At 45.5% G+C, this 20,560-nt stretch overlaps 2 protein-coding genes across 4 annotated transcripts; one reads left to right on the top strand and one right to left on the bottom strand.

Moving 5' to 3' along the window:
- Positions 1 to 1,466: 1,466 nt before the first annotated feature.
- wdr88 (WD repeat domain 88) lies at positions 1,467 to 5,827 on the top strand. Its single transcript, XM_022749945.1, has 11 exons — positions 1,467 to 1,472; positions 2,118 to 2,228; positions 2,618 to 2,706; positions 3,433 to 3,496; positions 4,004 to 4,142; positions 4,225 to 4,354; positions 4,445 to 4,629; positions 4,704 to 4,786; positions 4,862 to 4,930; positions 5,436 to 5,534; positions 5,702 to 5,827. Exons 1-11 carry the CDS (start codon positions 1,467 to 1,469, stop codon positions 5,825 to 5,827), a joined length of 1,101 nt encoding a protein of 366 aa, XP_022605666.1.
- A 464-nt stretch (positions 5,828 to 6,291) lies between these two features.
- wdr59 (WD repeat domain 59) lies at positions 6,292 to 19,981 on the bottom strand. 3 transcript variants are annotated; one of them, XM_022750570.1, is made up of 27 exons: positions 19,928 to 19,981; positions 18,968 to 19,017; positions 18,605 to 18,740; positions 18,412 to 18,497; positions 17,829 to 17,909; positions 17,688 to 17,725; positions 17,474 to 17,562; positions 17,261 to 17,377; positions 16,974 to 17,051; positions 16,402 to 16,558; positions 16,143 to 16,222; positions 15,912 to 16,041; positions 14,758 to 14,879; positions 14,233 to 14,397; positions 14,040 to 14,135; positions 13,452 to 13,556; positions 13,203 to 13,324; positions 12,904 to 13,057; positions 11,665 to 11,721; positions 9,999 to 10,132; positions 9,186 to 9,267; positions 8,884 to 8,996; positions 8,452 to 8,602; positions 8,282 to 8,363; positions 8,056 to 8,176; positions 7,804 to 7,946; positions 6,292 to 7,489 (listed from the first exon to the last, which is right to left on the bottom strand). In XM_022750570.1, the coding sequence occupies exons 1-27, from the start codon at positions 19,979 to 19,981 to the stop codon at positions 7,254 to 7,256; spliced, it is 2,979 nt and encodes a 992-aa protein (XP_022606291.1). In that variant the 3' UTR covers positions 6,292 to 7,253. The 3 variants fall into 3 exon arrangements, with proteins under 3 accessions (XP_022606291.1, XP_022606300.1, XP_022606308.1); XM_022750579.1 differs by lacking the exon at positions 11,665 to 11,721; XM_022750587.1 differs by lacking the exons at positions 6,292 to 7,489; positions 7,804 to 7,946 and having other exon boundaries at positions 8,087 to 8,176; positions 8,282 to 8,358.
- Positions 19,982 to 20,560: the final 579 nt, after the last annotated feature.

Raw genomic sequence — 20,560 nt, 5'->3', positions numbered from 1 at the left:
TTGATTTGACTTATTAATACACTGTATAGTTGGGATTCTGACATAAAAGATAGTATAATGTTTGTCCACATATGTTGTCAGAACTATATGGAGAATACTGTGGAAAACAAGATAAAACTGAATTGGAAGATACAAGCTAAAAAACAACAGACCACCCCCCCTCAGCTCCACAGCCCCCCCTCTTTCAGAGGTGACATCATCACCTCCTCATTATAGGAACCTTAACAGGCAAGATAGACCAATGGAGAAATGCCAGTTTTAGTTCTTCAGATCATCCCGGGGCTCTGAAGAACTATTTGTGAATAATTGGTTGATATTGTAAATTTACATCTGAATATATTAAATAAAAGTGTTATAAAGTCAATAGTGGTGCGTGTGTTATTTGTAATTAAGTTTCCAACCCCACTTTAGTTGAAAGACTACATACAGGGACTTAACAATTTAATTTGCATTTCTGCAGTATATTATATTTTATGAGAAATGTAAGAAAATTGATCTGAATCTAAATCAGTAAATATTGTATTTAGATTGAGCTTCTACAGGTTTTTAACATTACTTTACACTTATAGATTCAATGTTGACACAAATACTGCAAGTTGAAGTTTGAGATGATTTTAATCTGTTTTACACAGTATTTTTTTACTTTGTCTTCCAAAACAAAAGGTTTACTTTACAATATTAAGCTTGTGTTAATATTTCATTGATTGACACTTAATTTTATTATTAGGAAAAAGTTTCTCTGCAGAAACTTTAGTGGCGTCACTTTATTGATAGTGTTTGAGCATAATAATTTAGGAATCTCTCTCTCAAATTAAATCGAAGGCAACTGGACTTGTATTTGTCTGTGGAAGACGTTTCGCCTCTTATCCAAGCGGCTTCATCAGTTCATCATGTATTGGTCTCTCTAGTCCGCACTAGTCTGACCAAGAAAATGGAGTAGGACCCAGGTATTTAACCTCTTGTGGGTGGGTCCACCAGAGTACCTGTGAAAGTACTGGTTTCACCGAAAAATCTGAAACTTGAGTGGATTCACTTTATTAAAGGAGTTTGATCATAATAAATTAGGAGAAATTTGTAAAATAACAATTTTACGGTTTTTGTTTGGCAGCCGCTGTTGGCAGTCATTTGACGGTTTTTTTTTACGATTTATTTTCTACACGTCAAATTTTCTTAAGTCCCACAGCTCCTGAAGGCGCCGTCCGGCAGTTGCAGAGGGACTGTTGCTATGGTAACTCCTGCGCGGCGGAGAACTCGGCTCTCTTTTAGCTAACACAAAGTTTTTACAGACAGTTTGTGAAATGTCGACAAATATTGACCCACTGTCGGTGGAGGAGGCTGCAGGAGGAGAAGAGGAGGAGGAGGAGGAAGAGGAGGGAGGAGCGGGAGAGTGGAACCGACAGTCTCAGGTAAAACCAACGGTAACCGGTATCTTAACGGTCGACGGTGGCAAGTAGCTAGCTAGCAAGATGGTGGTGCGTTTACTGACAGGAAAGGAAAATGAAGAGCCGTAATACCGGCCTGTGAAGTGTTTGTTTTTAGCAGTTTAATGGACTTTAATATATAAACATGTATATATATTGACTTTTTGGTTGTAAAAAAAACTATTATTAAGTGACAGAAGTGCCAGTTTTCATTATATTTTCTACAAAATGTGAGGCACCTCTCAATGTCAGTGTAATTCTGTATTTTCTGATGAGGTGGGTGGTAAATGTTGTGAAGTTTTGAAACAGGTAATAACAGCTGGAGCAGCTTCCTGTTGTTTAAATATTTGTATAATTTTTTTAAGTGATTAATCAAAACTTTTTTTTACAGATACAGTATATTACAGTGTATTATAAATCTTTTGTATATAGTCCGATACTAAATGAGTTTTAAAAATCTAATAATAGGTCTTTTAAATGAGGTTAGGTCAGTGAAACACGTCTGTTGTGTTCAGGACATTTGACTGTAAATCTAAACCTCTCTGTTCTCTCTGATGAACACACTGAAGGAGACATTTTATAAACGACTTCAAACATTGTTTTGAAATCGATTGTTAATTATTAGCAAACATCCAGCACCTGTGAAACGTGCAGTTTGTCATGCAGGTGTGCTGTGATGTGTTCATGTACCTGCAGGTTCCGGTGAAGGTGTTACGAGCTCACAGTGACAGCGTCACCGCAGCTCGACTCTGCTTCAGCGACCGCCGCCTCCTCAGCTGCTCCTCAGACCGCACCGCCATCCTCTGGGTAAACCACTACTGCTACTGACACCACCTGTATTTAGACTCCACCCAGTCACACCTGAAGCTGCCCAGTACAACCACAGTTATATATTACATATATACGTATACGTATATACTGTGTGTTGAGAACAGGAGAGATGTAACACTGAACTTTATGAATCTGATCAGACTGATCAATCCTGAGGATACACAGAGGAGTGTGTGTTCAGTGTGTCAACATCACAAAATGTCACGTCACCTTCATCGTGGACTGAACAACATCTCTGTCACTTCAGCAGTTTTCTGTATTTGTCTTTTCCTTGTGGACGTAGGTTGGCAGATGTTAACTGTTGACTGGTTAATACTCGTTAACTAGCCAGCTGTTGATGCCCTGTTGACCTTTGACCTGTGCAGGATGTGGACAGCTGCAGACCTCTGAGGATGTTTGATGGAGTTCATGGGAAAACCATCACTGAGTGTGCTTTAGTCCCCAACAGCAACAGGTGAGTCTCAGGTGAAACACACTCCTTCAGTAGAGATCAGGTGTCTGTTCATTCACATTATTATTGTACAGCAAAGGAAACACCTGTCAGTTATCAATACTATTCTCATACTGTCCGTCAGTGTTTATGGTGTTTACTTCTACATGGAGGTGTGGTTGTCCACGTTGTGCTTCATATCATCTTTATATCATATTGTGATTCTGTAGCGCTGAAGCTAAATGAGAAGTTTGTCCTGAGGGTGGAGAGAAGGTCGGAGGGTTAAAGAGACGAGGTTCAAACACCATCACAGTTTCACATCTTCACACTCAGCTCAACTCAGAACAGTGGAAAGAGACACTGGGAACATTTGTGCTAATTTAAACTCAATTCTGACATAAAATAAAAATAAAGACATAAACTCACATGTAAATCACTTTTTTATCACACACATAAAACTACAAACACATTGTTTATAGTTTTAAAGGAGAGAATGTGCAGGTGAAGTCAGAGACACATGGAGGACTCATGGTAAATGTTAAGACATTGTACAAGATGAGAAAGAGAGAAAACAGCATAAACAACACAAAATATACAGTGAAGGGAAACAGATGTTTAAACAGTAGAGACGTCAGAGTGACGGACAACATGAAAAGTAAATTGAGTCTTTTAAAGTTTAAAGTAGAATAACTGAAGGTCTATTTGTCTCTGAGAGAATCAGATGTCTCAGTGTTGATGGACTCTCGGCAGGATGATCACAGTCTCCTGGGATAAGAAGATGGTGGCCTGGGACCTGGAGACGGGACAGACTGTGGTGAGTCTTCTGCTGCTGTTGTTGAGGAGCTCTGGGGTTCAAACCGGCAACCTCCTGGTCCCCAGGTCCGAGACTAGAATTATTCATGTCAGGAGAGAAGCCTGTTCGTGTATGTGAACGTACAGTGACTTTATTTTGTCTGGTCTGTTGTTTATCTTTTATTTCCATTTATTTCACAAACAAATATAAACACATTCAAGATGAAAGAGTTTTATTGGAAATAGAAGGAAAGAGAAAGAGTTGTTGTGGTGAAGAACCGAGACGTTAGAATCGTTCTGGTATGAAATCTAATTCTTTTTAAATGATTCATTGGATCTGAAACAGCTGATCCACTCACAGAAAATTCATCTGCTATAATTTGGATAATTGATTGATTGTCATTGATCTTCTATTTTCTGACTCACAACTCATCCATTAACTGAACACAAATCAATAGATTCATTGATAAATGCGCAGCTGCTGAAGTGTTCCTGGAGGTAAACCTTTACATCGATCCTCGTCTCACAGTGGAAGTGGCGGCTGGGCGGTCTGCTGACCTCCTGCAGCGTCTCGTCTGACGGCCGCCTGGTTGTTTGTGCAGCTGATCCACAGAACAGCGTTTACATCAGTGACGCAGCGAGCGGACAGACGCTGCACCACGTGAGCGGTACGACGGCGCCACACGCCTCCGCACTGTCATTAATATTCATGTGTTAGTGTTAATGCAGGTGCGTTGTTTTCTCCTCCAGATCATCACCGCTCCACCATCACACGCTGCAGGTTCGACCCTCAGAACCAGAGAGTGGCCACGGTGTCTGCGGACCGCAGCATCAGACTGTGGGACCTGCTGGTCCAGAAGACCACCGTGTCCATCGACAGGTGAGACACAGAGACGCTCTGTCCAATCTGCTTCAGCTTCTTTCTTTCCTGGATAGTTCCCTGACTTGTTGTTTCCTGCTTCTCTCTCAGTAACCATGGCAACGTCATCTCTGACTGCTGCTTCACCAACAACGGGCACTTCCTCTGCACAGCATCATGGGATAAGACGTTGAAGCTGTGGGACCTTCAGGCGGGGGGGTTTCGATCTCACGGCGGGACGTCGCTGCAGAGAGGTCATGAGGGCAGCGTGAGCTGCTGCAGCTTCTCTGCTGACGGTGAGACCTCTGAGCAAGGCAGCGGCAGCACGTCACCTCTGTCTCATCAAACACTTTCTGTTGTGTTTCCTCAGCGAACTTGCTGGTGTCTGGCTCCTACGACAGGACTGTTGCATTCTGGGATATGTCCTCCCTCTGCCTGTCGCTCATCTTGAAGGTAGTGAAACTCACTGAGCTGCACAGGTCATGTGTTCATGTGTCACATGTTCAATGACTGATGCTTGTGTCACAGGGCCACAGTGATTGGGTGACAGACGTGTCAGTCAGCGCAGACAGGAAGTTGGTCGCCTCTGCCTCTAAGGTATCGTCTTCATTACCTGCAGTGATTTTAACCCCCGCAGTGCCAGAGCTCAGGTCAGATTCACAGTTAACAGAAGTTTCTGTTTGTTCACTTGAACTCAACTTCAATGAATCCATGATTCTTTTAATGGAGGTAGGACGTCTGACCCTGAGTCAGTCCTTCACCTACAGACTTCCCCATCATTCAGTCATTTGTTCTCCACAAGGTTTACTCTGACCTTCAGGTCTGTGCATCTGTTCTCAGGACATCCCCTGCAGACAGAGGTCAAATCTGAACTCTGTTGATTGGGAGGGACTTCCTGTGGGGACAAGAGCCCCCAAATCAGATCCACTGTTCTTTATCTTTAAACAAGAGAAAACCAAGAAAAACTGCTGATATTTGAAGCAGATGTTTGAGTTGAAGACCGACCTCTCCAACAGTCTGAAAAGATTCCTCATATGTTGAAAACCTACTGAAGGAATGAAGCGTCCTGCGGCTGTTTGACTCTTTGACTTTGTCTCTGCAGGACGGGACCGTCAGGTTGTGGGACATCGAGAACATGGAGGAGATCCCAGAGGTCATGGAGAAAAGAAGGACTGAAGGATCAGGGATTCACATCCTCAAGGTCAGAGATCATGGATCCTGGTGACATCATCAGTTATCATGTCTGAATGAGTTCATCTCAGTCGTTAAAGTTTCATTACCCAGCAGCTCTGTGGTGTGTGTGTGTGTGTGTGTGTGTGTGTGTGTGTGTGTGTGTGTGTGTGTGTGTGTGTGTGTGTGCGCGCGCAGTGTGAGGAGTGTGGAAAGCCGTTCCCAGTATCCAGACTTCAGACCTCAGAGCTGCTGACTCAGTGCGTCTTCTGTCGACTCAGATCACCGTCCAGATATCGACCACAGCCTCCACCTCTCATGTGACTTCCTGTCCAGGAGGTCAGAGCAGCAGCTGGTAGGGACTCAACGTTGTGCCAGCAGACACTCAGGCGGGGTGTGGGGACCATGATGAGGCTACAGGCTGCTGTGTTCATTACAAACAACACGATGCTGGAGTTTCCTGTTTCTACAGAAACAAACATGACTCCTCCAGATACAGTGAAGCTCACAGCTGATCCATCACCATCGGTCCATTAATCAATAAGTTAATCAACAGAAAAAGAATCAGCCGCTATTTTCATCCAAGAAATACAAGTTCACAGACTCATATGTAAACGATGCTGCTTGTCAATGTAAATGTAGATAATTCAAAATCATTATAAATAATTAAAAGTCTCACCTGTCGTGTAGTAACAGAAGTTTGTCCTGATGGTGGCGCTGGAGGAAGGAAGTGAGGTCACTAACAGCTGGTAATTAGGTAAGATAAAGTTTCTGAGTAAATGACAGAATTCAAACGTACTTGTTTTATTATTATTTGTACATACAGTACAGCTGTGAACACGGTTCTCTGCTCAGTTACATTAACGTGTTGAAAACCAGTCCTGTGATCACGTGAGTCACATGAGGCCGAAGTGAAGATGAACAACGGCTGCAGAGGACAGTAAACATCTCATCATATCACTGTATTATCATCAGGGCATAAATCACCTGTTCGGCCTGAGAGTTTGGGTTTTGTTGGTCGACATGATGGAGACACAAACATAAGTCAGTGGCTCATTCACATCAGAAATGTTTCATTTTCTGCAGCAGCAGGAACTGAAGTGACATGTTGTTTCTACCCAGGTCAGTTATGGAGGAGCACCAGAGTTTGTTTGGTTCTCTGGTGAAGACTGAATGAACTCCATCATGTTCTGTGGTTGTTAAATGAATTCTGTTTGTCTCGTCCAATCAGGAGAAGAGTTTCTGCTCAAGCTGTGACTGAAGCAGCAAAATAAACCGACTCTGGAGAATCTGATGTAAATGAGCCACGAGAATAAAAACGTTTCACAGATAAAGTTTATATTTGACCTGTTAAACCATGTTGTTGTCTTTGACGTCTAATTTAAAATCTGTTTGATGTAATTAATTCTGGTCTGTTAATTAAACCCCTCAATGATTCATTTTAGAGAAAATTTATTCATTTGTGCACAAAGCTTTTTTTCTCTGTGTGACACCTGTCTGTTTCCTTCATAACGACGAGAGGAAAAGCAACATGAAGAACCGTCCTCTGGGAACATGAACGTCCACAGCAGGTTTCATGTCTGTCCAGCAGCTGCTGAGACGTCTCACTCAGGAGACGGCGTGGGACAGACTGCTGCCGCCATCTTCAGGTCCCGTCTGTGTCTCTGCCTCGGGCTCCGACCAGCCTCAGTCCCTCAGACCTGTGTGTTCAGCTCCTCCTCTGACAGGAAGCGCTCTGGTCTCTGTGATGTCAGAAGGTGCTCTGCAGCAGACAGTGGCAGCCGCAGCCGGCCGGACACTCGTCCTGCCGCCGGAACCAGTCCATCATGTGACTGGTGTGTCCTCCGTGGCCGCAGCTCAGGCAGAAGTTGGAGGAGCCGCGTACAGCCACGTGACAGATGGCGCACTGGAAGGTGAGGCGTTTACAGACGGCGCACTGAGTCCCACGGGCCTGACTGCGACAGTGACAGCAGTACACACCGAACTCTGCAGAGGAAACAGACAGAGGAGGGGTCACATCAGCCAGAGGCCAACATCTGTATGAAGGTCAGAGACGCTCCTGTCCATCAGAATAACAATCAGTTTGTTAGTGGCTGTGAGTAAAATCAGTTTCATGTGTCACGTTTTCAAAGTTTTAACTTATCGTGAGGACAGTTACTTGTGTCGTTCTCTTGCATAATGAAACATTAAACATCTGTGATAATGCTGAAGCTCAGGAACCAATCAGAGGTCGATATCGGTCCTAGCACGTGGGCGGAGCATCCTGACTTCAAATGTCAGCAGACGGTTCTGAAACGCACCGATGCCTTTGTGAGGTTCCGGAGGACAGGAGGCGAACTTCAGCACGTCGGCTTTCTTCTCCCTCAGACCCCAGCGGTACAAGATCTCACCGTAACACTTCTTAAAGTCATCGAACTGCAGCGTGTTGGCGGGGTCCAGCAGTCTGCAGAGGAACAGGAAATGACATCACAGCTCTGTGAGTGAGACACACACCAGGTCACACCAGTTCTCCCATCGCCCTCTTTAAAGAGCAGGAGGCGGAGCTTCGTCACCTCTTGTTCATGTCGTGCTGCTCTCGCTCTCGCTCCCGGGGATCTGAGTAACCCTGGTTTCCATAACGATAGTCGTCAGGAGAAGATTCACCCCAGGGGTTGGCGTGCTCCGAGTCTCGGCCTGGAAATAAAAACTAAACGTTTGTGTGGAGAAGAATCTAAACATCCTGGTCGTACACAGCTGAACGGCAGCAGGCGGCCTGTGTGTTGCGCTGTGGAGACTCACCTGCGTTCCAGGTGGTCGTAGTGATGGAGTCAGACGTGCTGGAGCAGGAGCCTGAGGTGACGGAGCTGGAGGTGTAGCTGGGCTAAAACACACACGTTACATCACTTCCTGTTGCTATGATCAGCTGTTTGTGACAACAACAACCTAATTCACAGATCAATCAGACTTACATATCGTGAGTGGTGCGGGGGGAACATGGAGGAGCGGGAGGGGTGGTGCCCATACAGAGAGTAAGAGTCTGGAGGCGGAGCCTGAGCTCTGAACACACTGCACAGCATGGCCAGAGTCTGAACGTCACTCATCTGACTGTAGTGATCCAAACTGAAGACACACACACACACACACACACACACACAACACACACACGACACACACACACAACACCACAAAACACCAACACCCACACACACACACACACACACACACACACACACACACACACACACACATTAAGAGTCTGAAACCCTCAGTCTGATTTTATATCTTACAGCAGACCAGCAACTTCAAGTCACAGTTTCATCATCAACACAAAGTCTCATACTCTCGTGATCTCAGAGGATCACTGACGGCTCGCTGTGATTGGATGTAACAAACAAACTCACAGCGTCTCCAGCAGGTGGCGTCCAAACGGGTGTCTGGCCCAGGGAGTCTCTGTGTCTGGGTCTGAATCTGGACTCAGGTCCTGATTGGTTGCTGCAGATGCCAAAGCCCACACCTACACACACACACACACACACACACAGTGACAGAAGGAAGAGCTGGGAGCTTTGATTGGATCAGATCAGGGACGTTAATGTTTAACAACGTTTTAATGAATTTTCAGAGACAGTTTCTTGTTAAGTCGTCTTCATATTTGGACACTGGAAAGAAAAGAGCTGAAAAGACAAACAGATAAAATCTTCACCTTCGCCACGTCCCTGCGTCCGACTGCGAGTGCCGCTGCTGCGTTCTTCTGACACGTTTCCTGGATGTCGTTCACGTTCAGACTGAACAAAAGGAAACATCAGTTGTTCAACATTAACAACTAAAATATTCAACATGTGACCAGAGTGAGTCACATGACCCGAGGACCAGGACGCTCGTCTGAGGACTGATGACTGGAGTGACGGACGCCGTCGACGTCAAACTGGAGCGACCATCACTAACAGAGGAGGCGGTCCACAACACCACTTATCAACACACAGTCCTGAGGTCACTGGTCACCTGACCTGGATCTGTTCGACTTTGAGACTGAGGAATATCAGCTCGAGCTGCAGCTAATTATTACTGTCATTATCAATTAATCTGCAGAGAGTATTTTCTCAATTAATCAAATCGTTTGGTTGATAAAATGTCTGGTTATCATTTCTCTCAGCTCGAGGTGTCGCTTCATGTAGCTCAATCAGGTCAAAGTCACATGTAACTACAATCACCTCTTCCACTCAGACGGCTTCAGGTCACATCCCTGATTGTATTGTGAGGTCACACTGACCTTTGACCTTTAGCCACCAAAATCTAATCAGTTCATCCTTGAGTCCTAGTGAACGTTTGTGTCAAATCTGAGGAAGTTCTGTCGAGGTGTTTCTGAGCAAGTATAAAACATTTGAGAAGGAATAACCATGACAAACAATTAATCCATTATCAATAATAGCCAATGAATGATCTGTCAATTGATCGGCTGATGGTTGCAGCTCTAATCTCAGGTGTATCTCAGGTGTGTGTCAGTCTGGTCTCTCACATGTAGCTCTCTCCCAGAGCCTTGTGGACGGGCAGCAGACAGGAGATCTCCTGGATGATCACCTTCCCAGCCAGTTTGATGGGACGGTTGCCGTAGTCCGTCCCCTCTCGCTTCGTCTTGAACCGGCGGGATTTCTGATGGACGGACAGAGGGACAGACAGGAGGAGGAGGAGGAGGAGGGAGACAGCAGGTCCAGAGGAGACAGAGCACCACCTGATTAAAAGTGGTCTGGATGACAAATTACTGAGAGAGACTGTTCACACTGCGAGATGCTGACGGAGGGTGAGGAGGCCGGACTGATGCTGCTATCACAACATCTGGAATCTTTGAGGAGAATTTACAGTTCATGGAGTAAAGATCTCCCTGATGAATCAGAGACCAAACTGAAGGTCAGAGGGTCCCAGAGATCATCAGGTTCCTCCTCTGGGAAGCAGGAACAAAGTCTCTGGTGATGGAGAAGCTGTTTATCTGAAGTCAAACTGCAGCTCTCCACCCACAACTCCTAATGAGGCAGAGAAGAAGAAGAGCATCCTGTCCTGTCTGTGAATGGTTCAACAGAGTCAGGTTGTCTCTGAGCTCGCAGTGTGAACACGTGGTTAGTTTCCAGTTTATTAACAAACTAATACGTGGCCTGAACAAATTACCTCCAAATTAAATTAAAACAAGTTCAAAGCCACTTTTGCTCTGACGGTCAGAGACACTCACCTGCAGATGTTAAAGGTTAGTGAACATGAGGAGACACGGGAGTCAGGAGCCACGTCAGGTTTGTGTCCTGAGGCAGCAAACTGACAGGAACTAGAGCTGCACCATATATATATATATATATATATATATATATATTAGATTTTTTTCAGTGAAAATGAAAAAACACTGAAATCACAATATCTGACAAAATAATCTCAATATGATCTTTTTTGCATGTTGTGCAGCTGCACCAGAAACTGTTGCTTCAGTTTCTTCCTTCTATCAACAGTCATGGCTGGTGGTTGCTAAGCTAACAGTGACAATGCTAGTCACCGGAGTCTCACTGTATATGAGCACTAGAAGATGATGATGTTCATGGAACGTTTCTGTCTGACATTCAGGGAATTTAAGGTTTAAATTGACTGAGATGCTACAGGAAGTTTTTCTTTAAAGCTCCTCCAGTGTAAAGGTCTGTGTCCATGTGTAGTGTGATTATAGATCAGGTCTAGCTTCTATATTAATACTGTGAAAGTATCAAAGCCTCAGTCCACAGAGAAATGCACACAGCCTGTATTCAGAAACTGAGCCTTAAAACCAGCCGTCAGGACTTCTGGAACTTTGTGATGTCACAACAAAGCAGTCACCAAGCCCCGCCCACCTGGACCCACCATCCAAACCTTGCAGGATTTGGTTTTGGTAAAAATGGAGCTTTACTATGAGTGTGTACTTTTAAAAACACCTGACTCCCATGTGAAGAGATGTGATCTCTACAGTTAGACTCAGATTAACACATAATTCAAGTTCACTTTGTCTCAGTCTGTTAGTCGGAGCGACGTCAGCCAATGAGTGACAGGAAAAAAACATGTTAGAATCCCAACGCTGTGAAAAGAGGAAACCTAAAGGAGGAGGAGGAGCGGCGGAGGGAAGGATGAGAGGAGAGAGGGATGATGGGAGGTTTGATGGAGGGATAGAGGCTCAGTACCGGCCAGTCATGGAGTGTTTGGACAGACCAGCGGCGGGAGGCAGAGATTGGGAGCTTCTGATTGGAGGAGAGTGAGAAGGAGGAGTGGCCCACAGCAGCATGGGGGACAGGTGATTGGCCGGAGAAAAACAACATAGAGAAAAAAAAAAGGAAAAAAAAAACAAAAGCCCATCAGAGAGACAGAGACGGAGACGTTCACTCTGAAACACCAGGAGGAGTCAGGCAGCGCGCCACATTCCAAGCCCCACTACTACCCGTCGGCTCAGTGTATTTACTGGGAATGTGGAATGTAAAAGACACAGAGCTTCACATGGTGGTTGAGTCAGTTCACCACAATGCCTCATCGCTCGTTCTGTATGGAAGTTAATTTACAAACGTACAGAGTGAGAACAAAACAAGTTTAATAGATCCGTGACTCCATGTCTGAAAATGTTAAATCACTAAATCCAGATTTTCAGTTCAAAAGTTTTTCTGACTGACTCTGTTCTGGGCGAAGCCACGCCCCCTCTATGTGTGATGTAATCTGAGTTTCTCTAGTCTGTGTTTTAGTAGTGTGTGCATGTGAACTGTTCCCCACAGCTGTGATGTCACAGCACAGTACGCAGCGTTCAGGTGACAGTGACCTTCCAGAAGAAGAAGAAACCATGTTTTCATGTAAAAAGGCCTCAGACACAGACAGAGATGAGACCAGAGCTCAGGTGGACTGGACTGAGGACTACTGGCTCAGATCCTGGTCGGCAGGTGGACCGTCAATAATCCATCGAGTTTTAAAGTCTTTACCTGCTCCATCAGTGTCATTGGTGCTGCCGGTCCCAGTGGATTGGTCCAAGACTGAATTTCTTTCCCAGTCTGACCGTGGAGGAGATACTGGTCAGGATTACCGAAAAATAATGAGCTAACTTGGTGTTTGGGAACATACTATTTTAATAGACTGAACGAATTAGTCAATTAATTGACAAACTGATATATTGACTAACCAATATAAAAAACAATAATGAGTAAGATTCCTATCACCCTGCCCTTACTGGTTCAATAAACTTCACCTGCTGATTGATTAGTGATCATATTTGTTTTGTTCTCACTCAGTCGTTTTGTCTTTAACGAACTTCCATAGAGACGGGGTTAATCTGTGCAAGCCAACAACAACAACAAACAACATTTACACAACAAACGTGTGTGTGTGTGTGTGTGTGTGTGTGTGTGTGTGTGTGTGTGTGTGTGTGTGTGTGTGTGTCTCACCCGTTCTTTATAGTAGAAGGAGGAGATGGAGACGGTGTCCTTGTCGGAGCGGGTGGGGCTGCCGCTGTACAGCCTCAGAGTGTTCTGAGACTCTGAACGCATCTTCATGGGCGTCAACACTCCGCTGTGATAGGCCGACAGAGCTGACAGAGACCTGAGCGCACACACATCACACACGCCTTAAAGGAACAGGCCACAGACTGTTTATTAACTGATCCCAAGCACATGGAACAAAACGACGACACTCCAGCCTCGTTGAACCTCCCTGGAGTGTGTTTTTGTTTGTTTGTTTTGTTTACCTGGGAGTGGGCTCAGTGGGCGGGGCAGAGCGGTGCATGGTGATTGGTCGGGTGAAGTAAACAAGACAGCCAGTGCCACAAAAACGAGCGCCGGAGGTCCGAGGAAACGGGATGTTGGCATCCTGCAAAACAGAAAACGGAGAAATATTCTGCTGATGAGGAACATTAGTATCTTACATTATCTGTTATTTTTCATATTAATTAATAGTGTCGTCTTCAGGTGTCTTGTTATCAGAGTTTCTGTGTTACCTGGTAGGAGCCGTACGTGTTGGTGACTCGAGGAAACGCCTGCAGGGCCGGAGTGACGGGGTTAGAGAGGACGAAGGGACCAGAGGCCGGACCGTCCTCCTGAGTCTGACAGAGGACACCAGGAGACAGAGAGTTAGGACCAATCTGTTGATTTACAGGTAGACTCACGTACCTGCCCACAGTGGGCGGGCACTAAGTTAAGTTGCAGTCTCCACCTGCTGTTAGAGACGCACGTTTGAAGCTCTGTGATTGGATGATTCGTTGTTTACATGTACCACATGCTGCTTGTAGCTTTGACTTTTTATCAGACAAACAGATGTTTTCTATCACAGTTCTTCATCTTTAGTCATGATGATGTAATTTATTTATTTATTTTTATTAATTTCAGTTTTAAACCACTGACATGCCAGAAGGTTCAGTCCAGACCTGGGGGTTAGGGGTCAGTGAATGCATCATGTCGACGTGTGTGTGTGAGTGTGAGTGTGAGTGTGTGTGAGTGTGTGTGTGTGTATGTGTGTGTGTGTGTGTGTGTGTGTGTGTGTGTGTGTGTGTGTGTGTGTGTGTGTATGTGTGTGTATGTGTCCTCACCATGTCAGACTCCAGACAGGAGACCAGCTGTCGGACACACGGCTCCAGACAGTTCTGGTTCCTTTTCACCTTCTGAAGAGACGTGTCCGTCAGGATCTGAGCAGAGAAGAAGAAAAGACGCCGTCTGAACTCATCATCCTCACAGCTTGTCGTACCTGTCGCCCTGCTGAGGTGCGTTCAGGAGCGTTTGTACCTTCTGGATCTTGGTCTTCATGGCGGAGGGGATGGTGGTCGGCGAGACGAACTGGAAGGTTGGCGCGGCGTTGTTGGGATACTGGGCGGGAAACTTCACCACCAGATGAACCTGATGGCTGCCGAAGTGAGCCGACACCACGCAGCTGCGGTTCACCGCGTCCATCTGCACAAAACAAACAATCAATCAATCAATCGATCAATAGGTTCAATCTTTCTGCTCCAGTTCTCCTGAATTAACAGATCGTCTGTCACAGTTAAATGAAATCACCTTCTTCTTCAGTGGTTTCATTTTCTAATGCAGCAGAAACAAGAGAAGGTAACTTTTATTTTGAAAGGGTTTTCCTGTGAGTGGGATCAAGATACTGACAGCTGTAAGATTTATTTAAATCTCTTAAATAAGAGAAGTGATTTATGTTCCCAGAGTCAGTGATGAATGTTTTCATGTTGCTCCGCCCCCTGATGATGATGATGATGAAGGTGTGTTAATGCTGAGTCCCAGGCAGCCTGTAAAGGTGAGTCTCACCTCCACGTTGACGTTTCTGATCTGCAGGTTGACCAGAGAGAACTCCTGCTGCAGCGTCTGAGGGAGACCTGAACACACCGCCGAGTCCTGACGACCTCCAGAGATCAGAGAACCGTCCTGATCTGAGAGGAGGACGAGGAGGACGAGGAGGAAGAGGAGGATGAGGAGGACGAGGAGGAAGAGGAGGAATAGGAGGACGAGGAGGAGGAGGAAGAGGAGGAGGAAGAGGAGGAAGAGGAGGAAGAGGAGGATGAGGAGGAAGAGGAGGAGGAAGAGGAGGAAGAGGAGGAGGAAGAGGAGGAAGAGGAGGAAGAGGAGGAAGAGGAGGATGAGGAGGAAGAGGAGGATGAGGAGGTCGAGGAGAAGAGGAGGACGAGGAGGAAGAGGAGGAAGAGGAGGACGAGGAGGAGGAGGAAGAGGAGGAGGAAGAGGAGGACGAGGAGGAAGAGGAGGATGAGGAGGCCGAGGAGGACGAGGAGGAAGAGGAGGATGAGGAGGCCGAGGAGGACGAGGAGGAAGAGGAGGATGAGGAGGCCGAGGAGGACGAGGAGGAAGAGGAGGATGAGGAGGCCGAGGAGGACGAGGAGGAAGAGGAGGATGAGGAGGCCGAGGAGGACGAGGAGGAAGAGGAGGATGAGGAGGCCGAGGAGGACGAGGAGGAAGAGGAGGATGAGGAGGCCGAGGAGGACGAGGAGGAAGAGGAGGATGAGGAGGCCGAGGAGGACGAGGAGGAAGAGGAGGATGAGGAGGCCGAGGAGGACGAGGAGGAAGAGGAGGATGAGGAGGCCGAGGAGGACGAGGAGGAAGAGGAGGATGAGGAGGAAGAGGAGGATGAGGAGGTCGAGGAGAAGAGGAGGACGAGGAGGAAGAGGAGGGCGAGGAGGATGAGGAGGAGAGGAGGAAGAGGAGGAGGTTGAGGAGGACGACAGGTCAGAGACGAGGAAGAGGAAAAACATGGAGGAGAGGTTTTCAGTTTTCAGCTCTGTGCTGAACTCATCTACACATTGAACATTAGTTAGTTTGACTCATGGATCTTGTGTCGTCTGGTGTGTGTGTGTTTGACTGGAGGCCAATCAGGCTCATTGATTGATCCTGGGTCTCGTGGGTTAATTAATATAAGTTTGATGAACGTGAACCTGAATGTCTCGTCTCACCCTGCAGGTTGTCTGATGCAGGACCGACGCTGTGTTGACTCTCCGGCTCCTGAGAGGACAAAGACTTCTCTGACTCCACAGTCAGAGACATCCTCTCCATCAGGTCCTCCACCACGTCACTGACACACAGCTGCACCACAACAACAACAACAACAACAACAACATCGTCAGAATAAACAGATGAGGAGAACAGCTGTGTCTGAACTCGTCTCTCTGATGATGAACTCTGACCTTCTGCAGCTGAGGATCCACTCTCCAGATCCTCAGAGTCTGATCTCTGGACCATGTGACCAGCTGGTAATCCTTAGAGCCTGTAGAGTCAACAAAAACAACAATAAACAACAACAACAACAAAACTATATAACTAGAACAGAATTAATACCAAAGCAGGAAGCCATTGTTAGCCTAGCCTAGCACAAAGACTGGAAGCAGGGGGAAACTGTTAGCCTAGCTTAGCACAAAGACTGGGGGCTGAGGTGTGATTGGTCACCTTCCTTCTGTGGCCTCCAGCGGAACTCGAGCACCACATCGTCGTGTCCGACGAAGGCGTGGACGGGACTGTTGAGGTCAAGCGTGCTCCACAATAACAGACTGTTCTCTCTCCTCAACTGAGGAACCATCACTGTGACCAGACCATTAGAGAACGGCTGAGAACACACACACACACACACACACACACACACACACACACACACACACACGTTACCTGACAGAGAAAAACTGGAAACTGGATCCAAGAGTTTTATTGGCTGATTTATTTATTTATTATTTTATCTGGATATGTTAGTGTATTTATGTGCTATATAAATAACATTATTATTATAAAAGAAAAAGAAAAGTAATTATTATTATTATTATTGTATGTCGACCAATTTAAACCCTGAAATCCCTTCAGTGATCAGAACTCTCCCACTCTGATCTGGATCATCAGACTCACTCTGATCAGTACCGTTCTGTATGTAGAATCTATATCTGTACACACTTCTCCTTCTCTGTTTCTGCTGCTCTGACGTTAACCCTCCCTGGGGAGTTTTCAGTATGAGCTCAGGTGTTGATACTCACCGTGTACCTGGCCTTCCACACCGGCACCTGACAGGACAGGATGTTCAGGTACTTTCTGGGTTGTCGGAAATCCCAAAACTAAACACGCACAAACACAGAGGAAACAGTAAAACTGTCAGAGCTGGATCTTTATTCTATGAAACATTTAATTCAAGTCATGTCAAGTAATTAATTAAAAGCGTCTGTAAACATTTCTGTCTGTGGTGTTTGTTCCAGAACTAGATGTTAGTCTTTCGCTCTGATTGAAACATCTCTGATGACCTGACAGTGTCGTGTCTGAGTCTCACCCTCACTGAGTTGTCCTGACTCGACGTGGCGAAGATGAACTCGTTGTCCGGATGCCAGTCGAGGCCGTGGATCTTCGACAGGTGAGCCGCCACGTACTCCGCCGCCGTGTTCGGCTTCTGCTCAGAGGAAATTATACAAACACACATTATCTCTCTCTCTCTCACACACACACACACACACAGCTCAGTCTGTTGACCAGACATCAGACTCACTCTTTTATCCCAGATCCGAACATCTCCATCGTGACTGGATGCGAGCAGGTACTGGTTCTTCCTGTTCCACTTCACCTGAGATGCCCCAGCTGCACACACAAGTCCTGTCTTAAATATACAATTATGAAGTGTCCTTGAACACACCAACTGAAGGGTTTCAAAAAATTCCTTCTCTAAACACATCACCTCATGACAACAATAAACAAACACTCACCGACCGCAGACAGAGCCACCGTGGGTTTACGAGTGTCTCTGTGGAGTCAGAGACACACAGACAGTGTTCACAGGTGAGCTCAGGTGTGTTACCTCTCCTCACCACACTACACATTTGATGGTTTCATGCTCATGATCTGACCTGGTGTCCCAGATGTAGATGTAGGTGTCGACTGAGCTGGTGACCAGGAACTCCGGTTCAAACCAGGACCAGTCCAGATCACTGGGGACAGCAACACACCACAGGTCAGTGAACACATCACGGTGGGTCAATGAACACATTACGATGAGTCAGTGAACACATCACGGCGGGTCAGTGAACACATCACAGTGAGTCAGTGAACACATTACGGTGGGTCAGTGAACACACCACGGTGGGTCAGTGAACACATCACGGTGGGTCAGTGAACACATCACAGTGAGTCAGTGAACACATTCCGGTGGGTCAGTGAACACACCACGGTGGGTCAGTGAACATATCACAGTGAGTGGGTCAGTGAACACGTCACGGTGGGTCAGTGAACACATCATGGTGGGTCAGTGAAGACATCACAGAGAGTCAGTGAACATATCACAGTGAGTGAGTCAGTGAACACACCACGGTGGGTCAGTGAACACGTCACGGTGGGTCGGTGAACACATCACAGTGGGTCAGTGAACACATCACGGACAGTCAGTGAACACATCACAGGATCCAGGTGTGTTTGATTTAAGTCTGTTGTTACCTGATGACCCGTGTGTGTCCCTGCAGGGAGGTGTGAACTTCTCCACAGCCCTCCCTCCACGAGTACAGATCCACACGTTGGTTACTCTGAACGCACACACACACACACACACACACACATAAATGTCAGTTGTTCTCACATCAGATTTTCTTTACTTGGGATCATGAACATTTCTGTGTAGAGCAGAACTCACGGAGGCGGCGAAGACGTGTGACTCAGATTTGTGGGGGTTCCACTGGACCGTCCCCACGTCCCACTTACTCTGTCGACCAATCTTCCGAGGAGGTTCGGACGGCGCCTCCAGGTTCACCATGTACAGGAAACGCCGCCTGAGACACAGGAAGAAGAAGAAGCTGTTTATGTGACGATGTGTTCACTGACAGGATTTCTTTCATTTTGTTTCCACCAGGTTGACGTCACTCCTCATTTCATGATGTCAGAGTTTAATGTTCACCAGCTGCTCTCTGACTGAGTCCGTCTGCTGTGTGCTGCTCAGTCACCACACAGGTCTAAACACACAGGAAGAACTGTGGTGCATTCAGGTGCCTGAACTCACCCAGACAGCACAGCGTGGGAGCCCAGGCAGTCCACGGACATGGCGGTGGCCTGAAAACACAGAAGAAGAAGAAGGTGACAGTTGATCTACGACTTTCTGTCCTTAAAGACAAACAGCTGAAACAAAACAACAACAAACACACGATTTATTCTCCATTTGCTGAAAACTTTATTTTGCAAACATTTTTGTACAAATACAGATATTATGCAAACATGCTAATTTAAAACATGCTAACATGTTTTAACAACATGCAAATTTAAAATTGACTTAAATTATTACTTAACACAAGTTTGTGTTTCATTTTCTACAAATCAACTAATCAACTAACATGGGAGAAGCTGCAACAATAACCAGATGCCCCTCAGATAATCCACTGATGAGTGTTTGTAAAAACATTTACTGGTTCAATCTGAAATGTGAATATTTGTTGGTGGATTATGGAGAAGCTGGAAATCTCTCTGGTTTTGATGCTGTGAGTTCAGAAAATGTTTCAACCTTTTTTCAGATCAGACAATTAATGAATTAATGTAGAAATAATCCACAGATCAAAAGATAATGAAAACAATTATTAGTTGCAGCCCAAGATAAATTACTTCCACAATGAATCTGAGTAATTAGTTGATTTATTTTCAAATGCAGTGATTAATTTATACTTTCACACTGAATTAGCTCTGTATATATTATTCCCTGTTTTATTAAATTGTTCCCGCTCTTTCTTTCGGGACGAAGCTGTGACCGGAACATGGTGAAACCTCCATAAATAACTGAATCAATTATTCGATTAAAGTCGATAAACTGATCGAGAACAAAGTGTCAGTTTAAACTTGGACTGTGGGTCGTAGTTTTGTGTTTTACGGTGTTTAACGGGACTTTTTTCCGCTCTTACACTGCGCTCCACCTGTACACCTGAACACAGGTGTCGGTCCCGTTATTCACACCGGAGCTTTCGGACAGAAATACCTGGGCATCTCGAAACTCCACCACCACATTCTCACTGCTCCAGCGAGCCGCCATCTTCCTCCGTCTTCTACCGTCAACAAAACATCACGTGACCACAATGAAACCTGAAGTTACGTTCAGGGGCTGTGGGAAAAATGGGAAACCAGATGAATGAGATGATTTTCTCTAAATATGTAATAAATAATAATTTTGTGGCCGATTATAGCTCCTCCATTATAACGTCTCTGAAAATACCGCTAATCCTCGGCTTGCTTTGGTCTGGAAGCCAAAAATACATAAAGAAGAAAAGTTAGTCATAATCAAAAAATATTCATGACAATTTATCTAATGTTTTTGACCTCATGTCTCATAAGTTTTGACTACTTTCTAAACTTCCTCCGGCAGAAGAAAAAGGTCAAATTTTGAGATAAACAACTAACTTATTAGTTAAAAACTCACAATTATGAGATTCAAAATTACCATGAGCAAATATGATCATGTCTGTTCTTTTCCTGGCATCTCGATGTAACAGAGAATACATCGAGACGATGTAAAAAATGTACGTGATGTAAAACATCATGTAAAATGTCAATATCAAAGTTAACAACAACAACAAACATGAGAACAAATACAAAATAAATGTTAGATATATTT

Source organism: Seriola dumerili, unplaced genomic scaffold, assembly GCF_002260705.1.
Source record: "Seriola dumerili isolate Sdu_G_001 unplaced genomic scaffold, Sdu_1.0 BDQW01000012.1, whole genome shotgun sequence".
Lineage (NCBI taxonomy): Eukaryota > Metazoa > Chordata > Actinopteri > Carangiformes > Carangidae > Seriola > Seriola dumerili.
Note: the sequence above shows the minus strand (reverse complement) of the source record. Positions and strands in the feature narration are given on the sequence as shown.

What these genes read in the sequence shown, in the direction of transcription:
- wdr88 (XM_022749945.1), top strand. An exon ending in TGGTCGCCTCTGCCTCTAAG is followed by an intron (nt 4,931 to 5,435) that starts GTATCGTCTTCA and finishes TTGTCTCTGCAG; the next exon opens with GACGGGACCGTCAGGTTGTG. An exon ending in CAGGGATTCACATCCTCAAG is followed by an intron (nt 5,535 to 5,701) that starts GTCAGAGATCAT and finishes GTGCGCGCGCAG; the next exon opens with TGTGAGGAGTGTGGAAAGCC.
- wdr59 (XM_022750570.1), bottom strand. Translation starts at nt 19,981, where the DNA reads ATGGCGGCTCGCTGGAGCAGTGAGAATGTGGTGGTGGAGTTTCGAGAT. An exon ending in CTGGAGGCCACAGAAGGAAG is followed by an intron (nt 16,223 to 16,401) that starts GTGACCAATCAC and finishes TTGACTCTACAG; the next exon opens with GCTCTAAGGATTACCAGCTG. An exon ending in TGCATCAGACAACCTGCAGG is followed by an intron (nt 14,880 to 15,911) that starts GTGAGACGAGAC and finishes TCCTCCTCTCAG; the next exon opens with ATCAGGACGGTTCTCTGATC.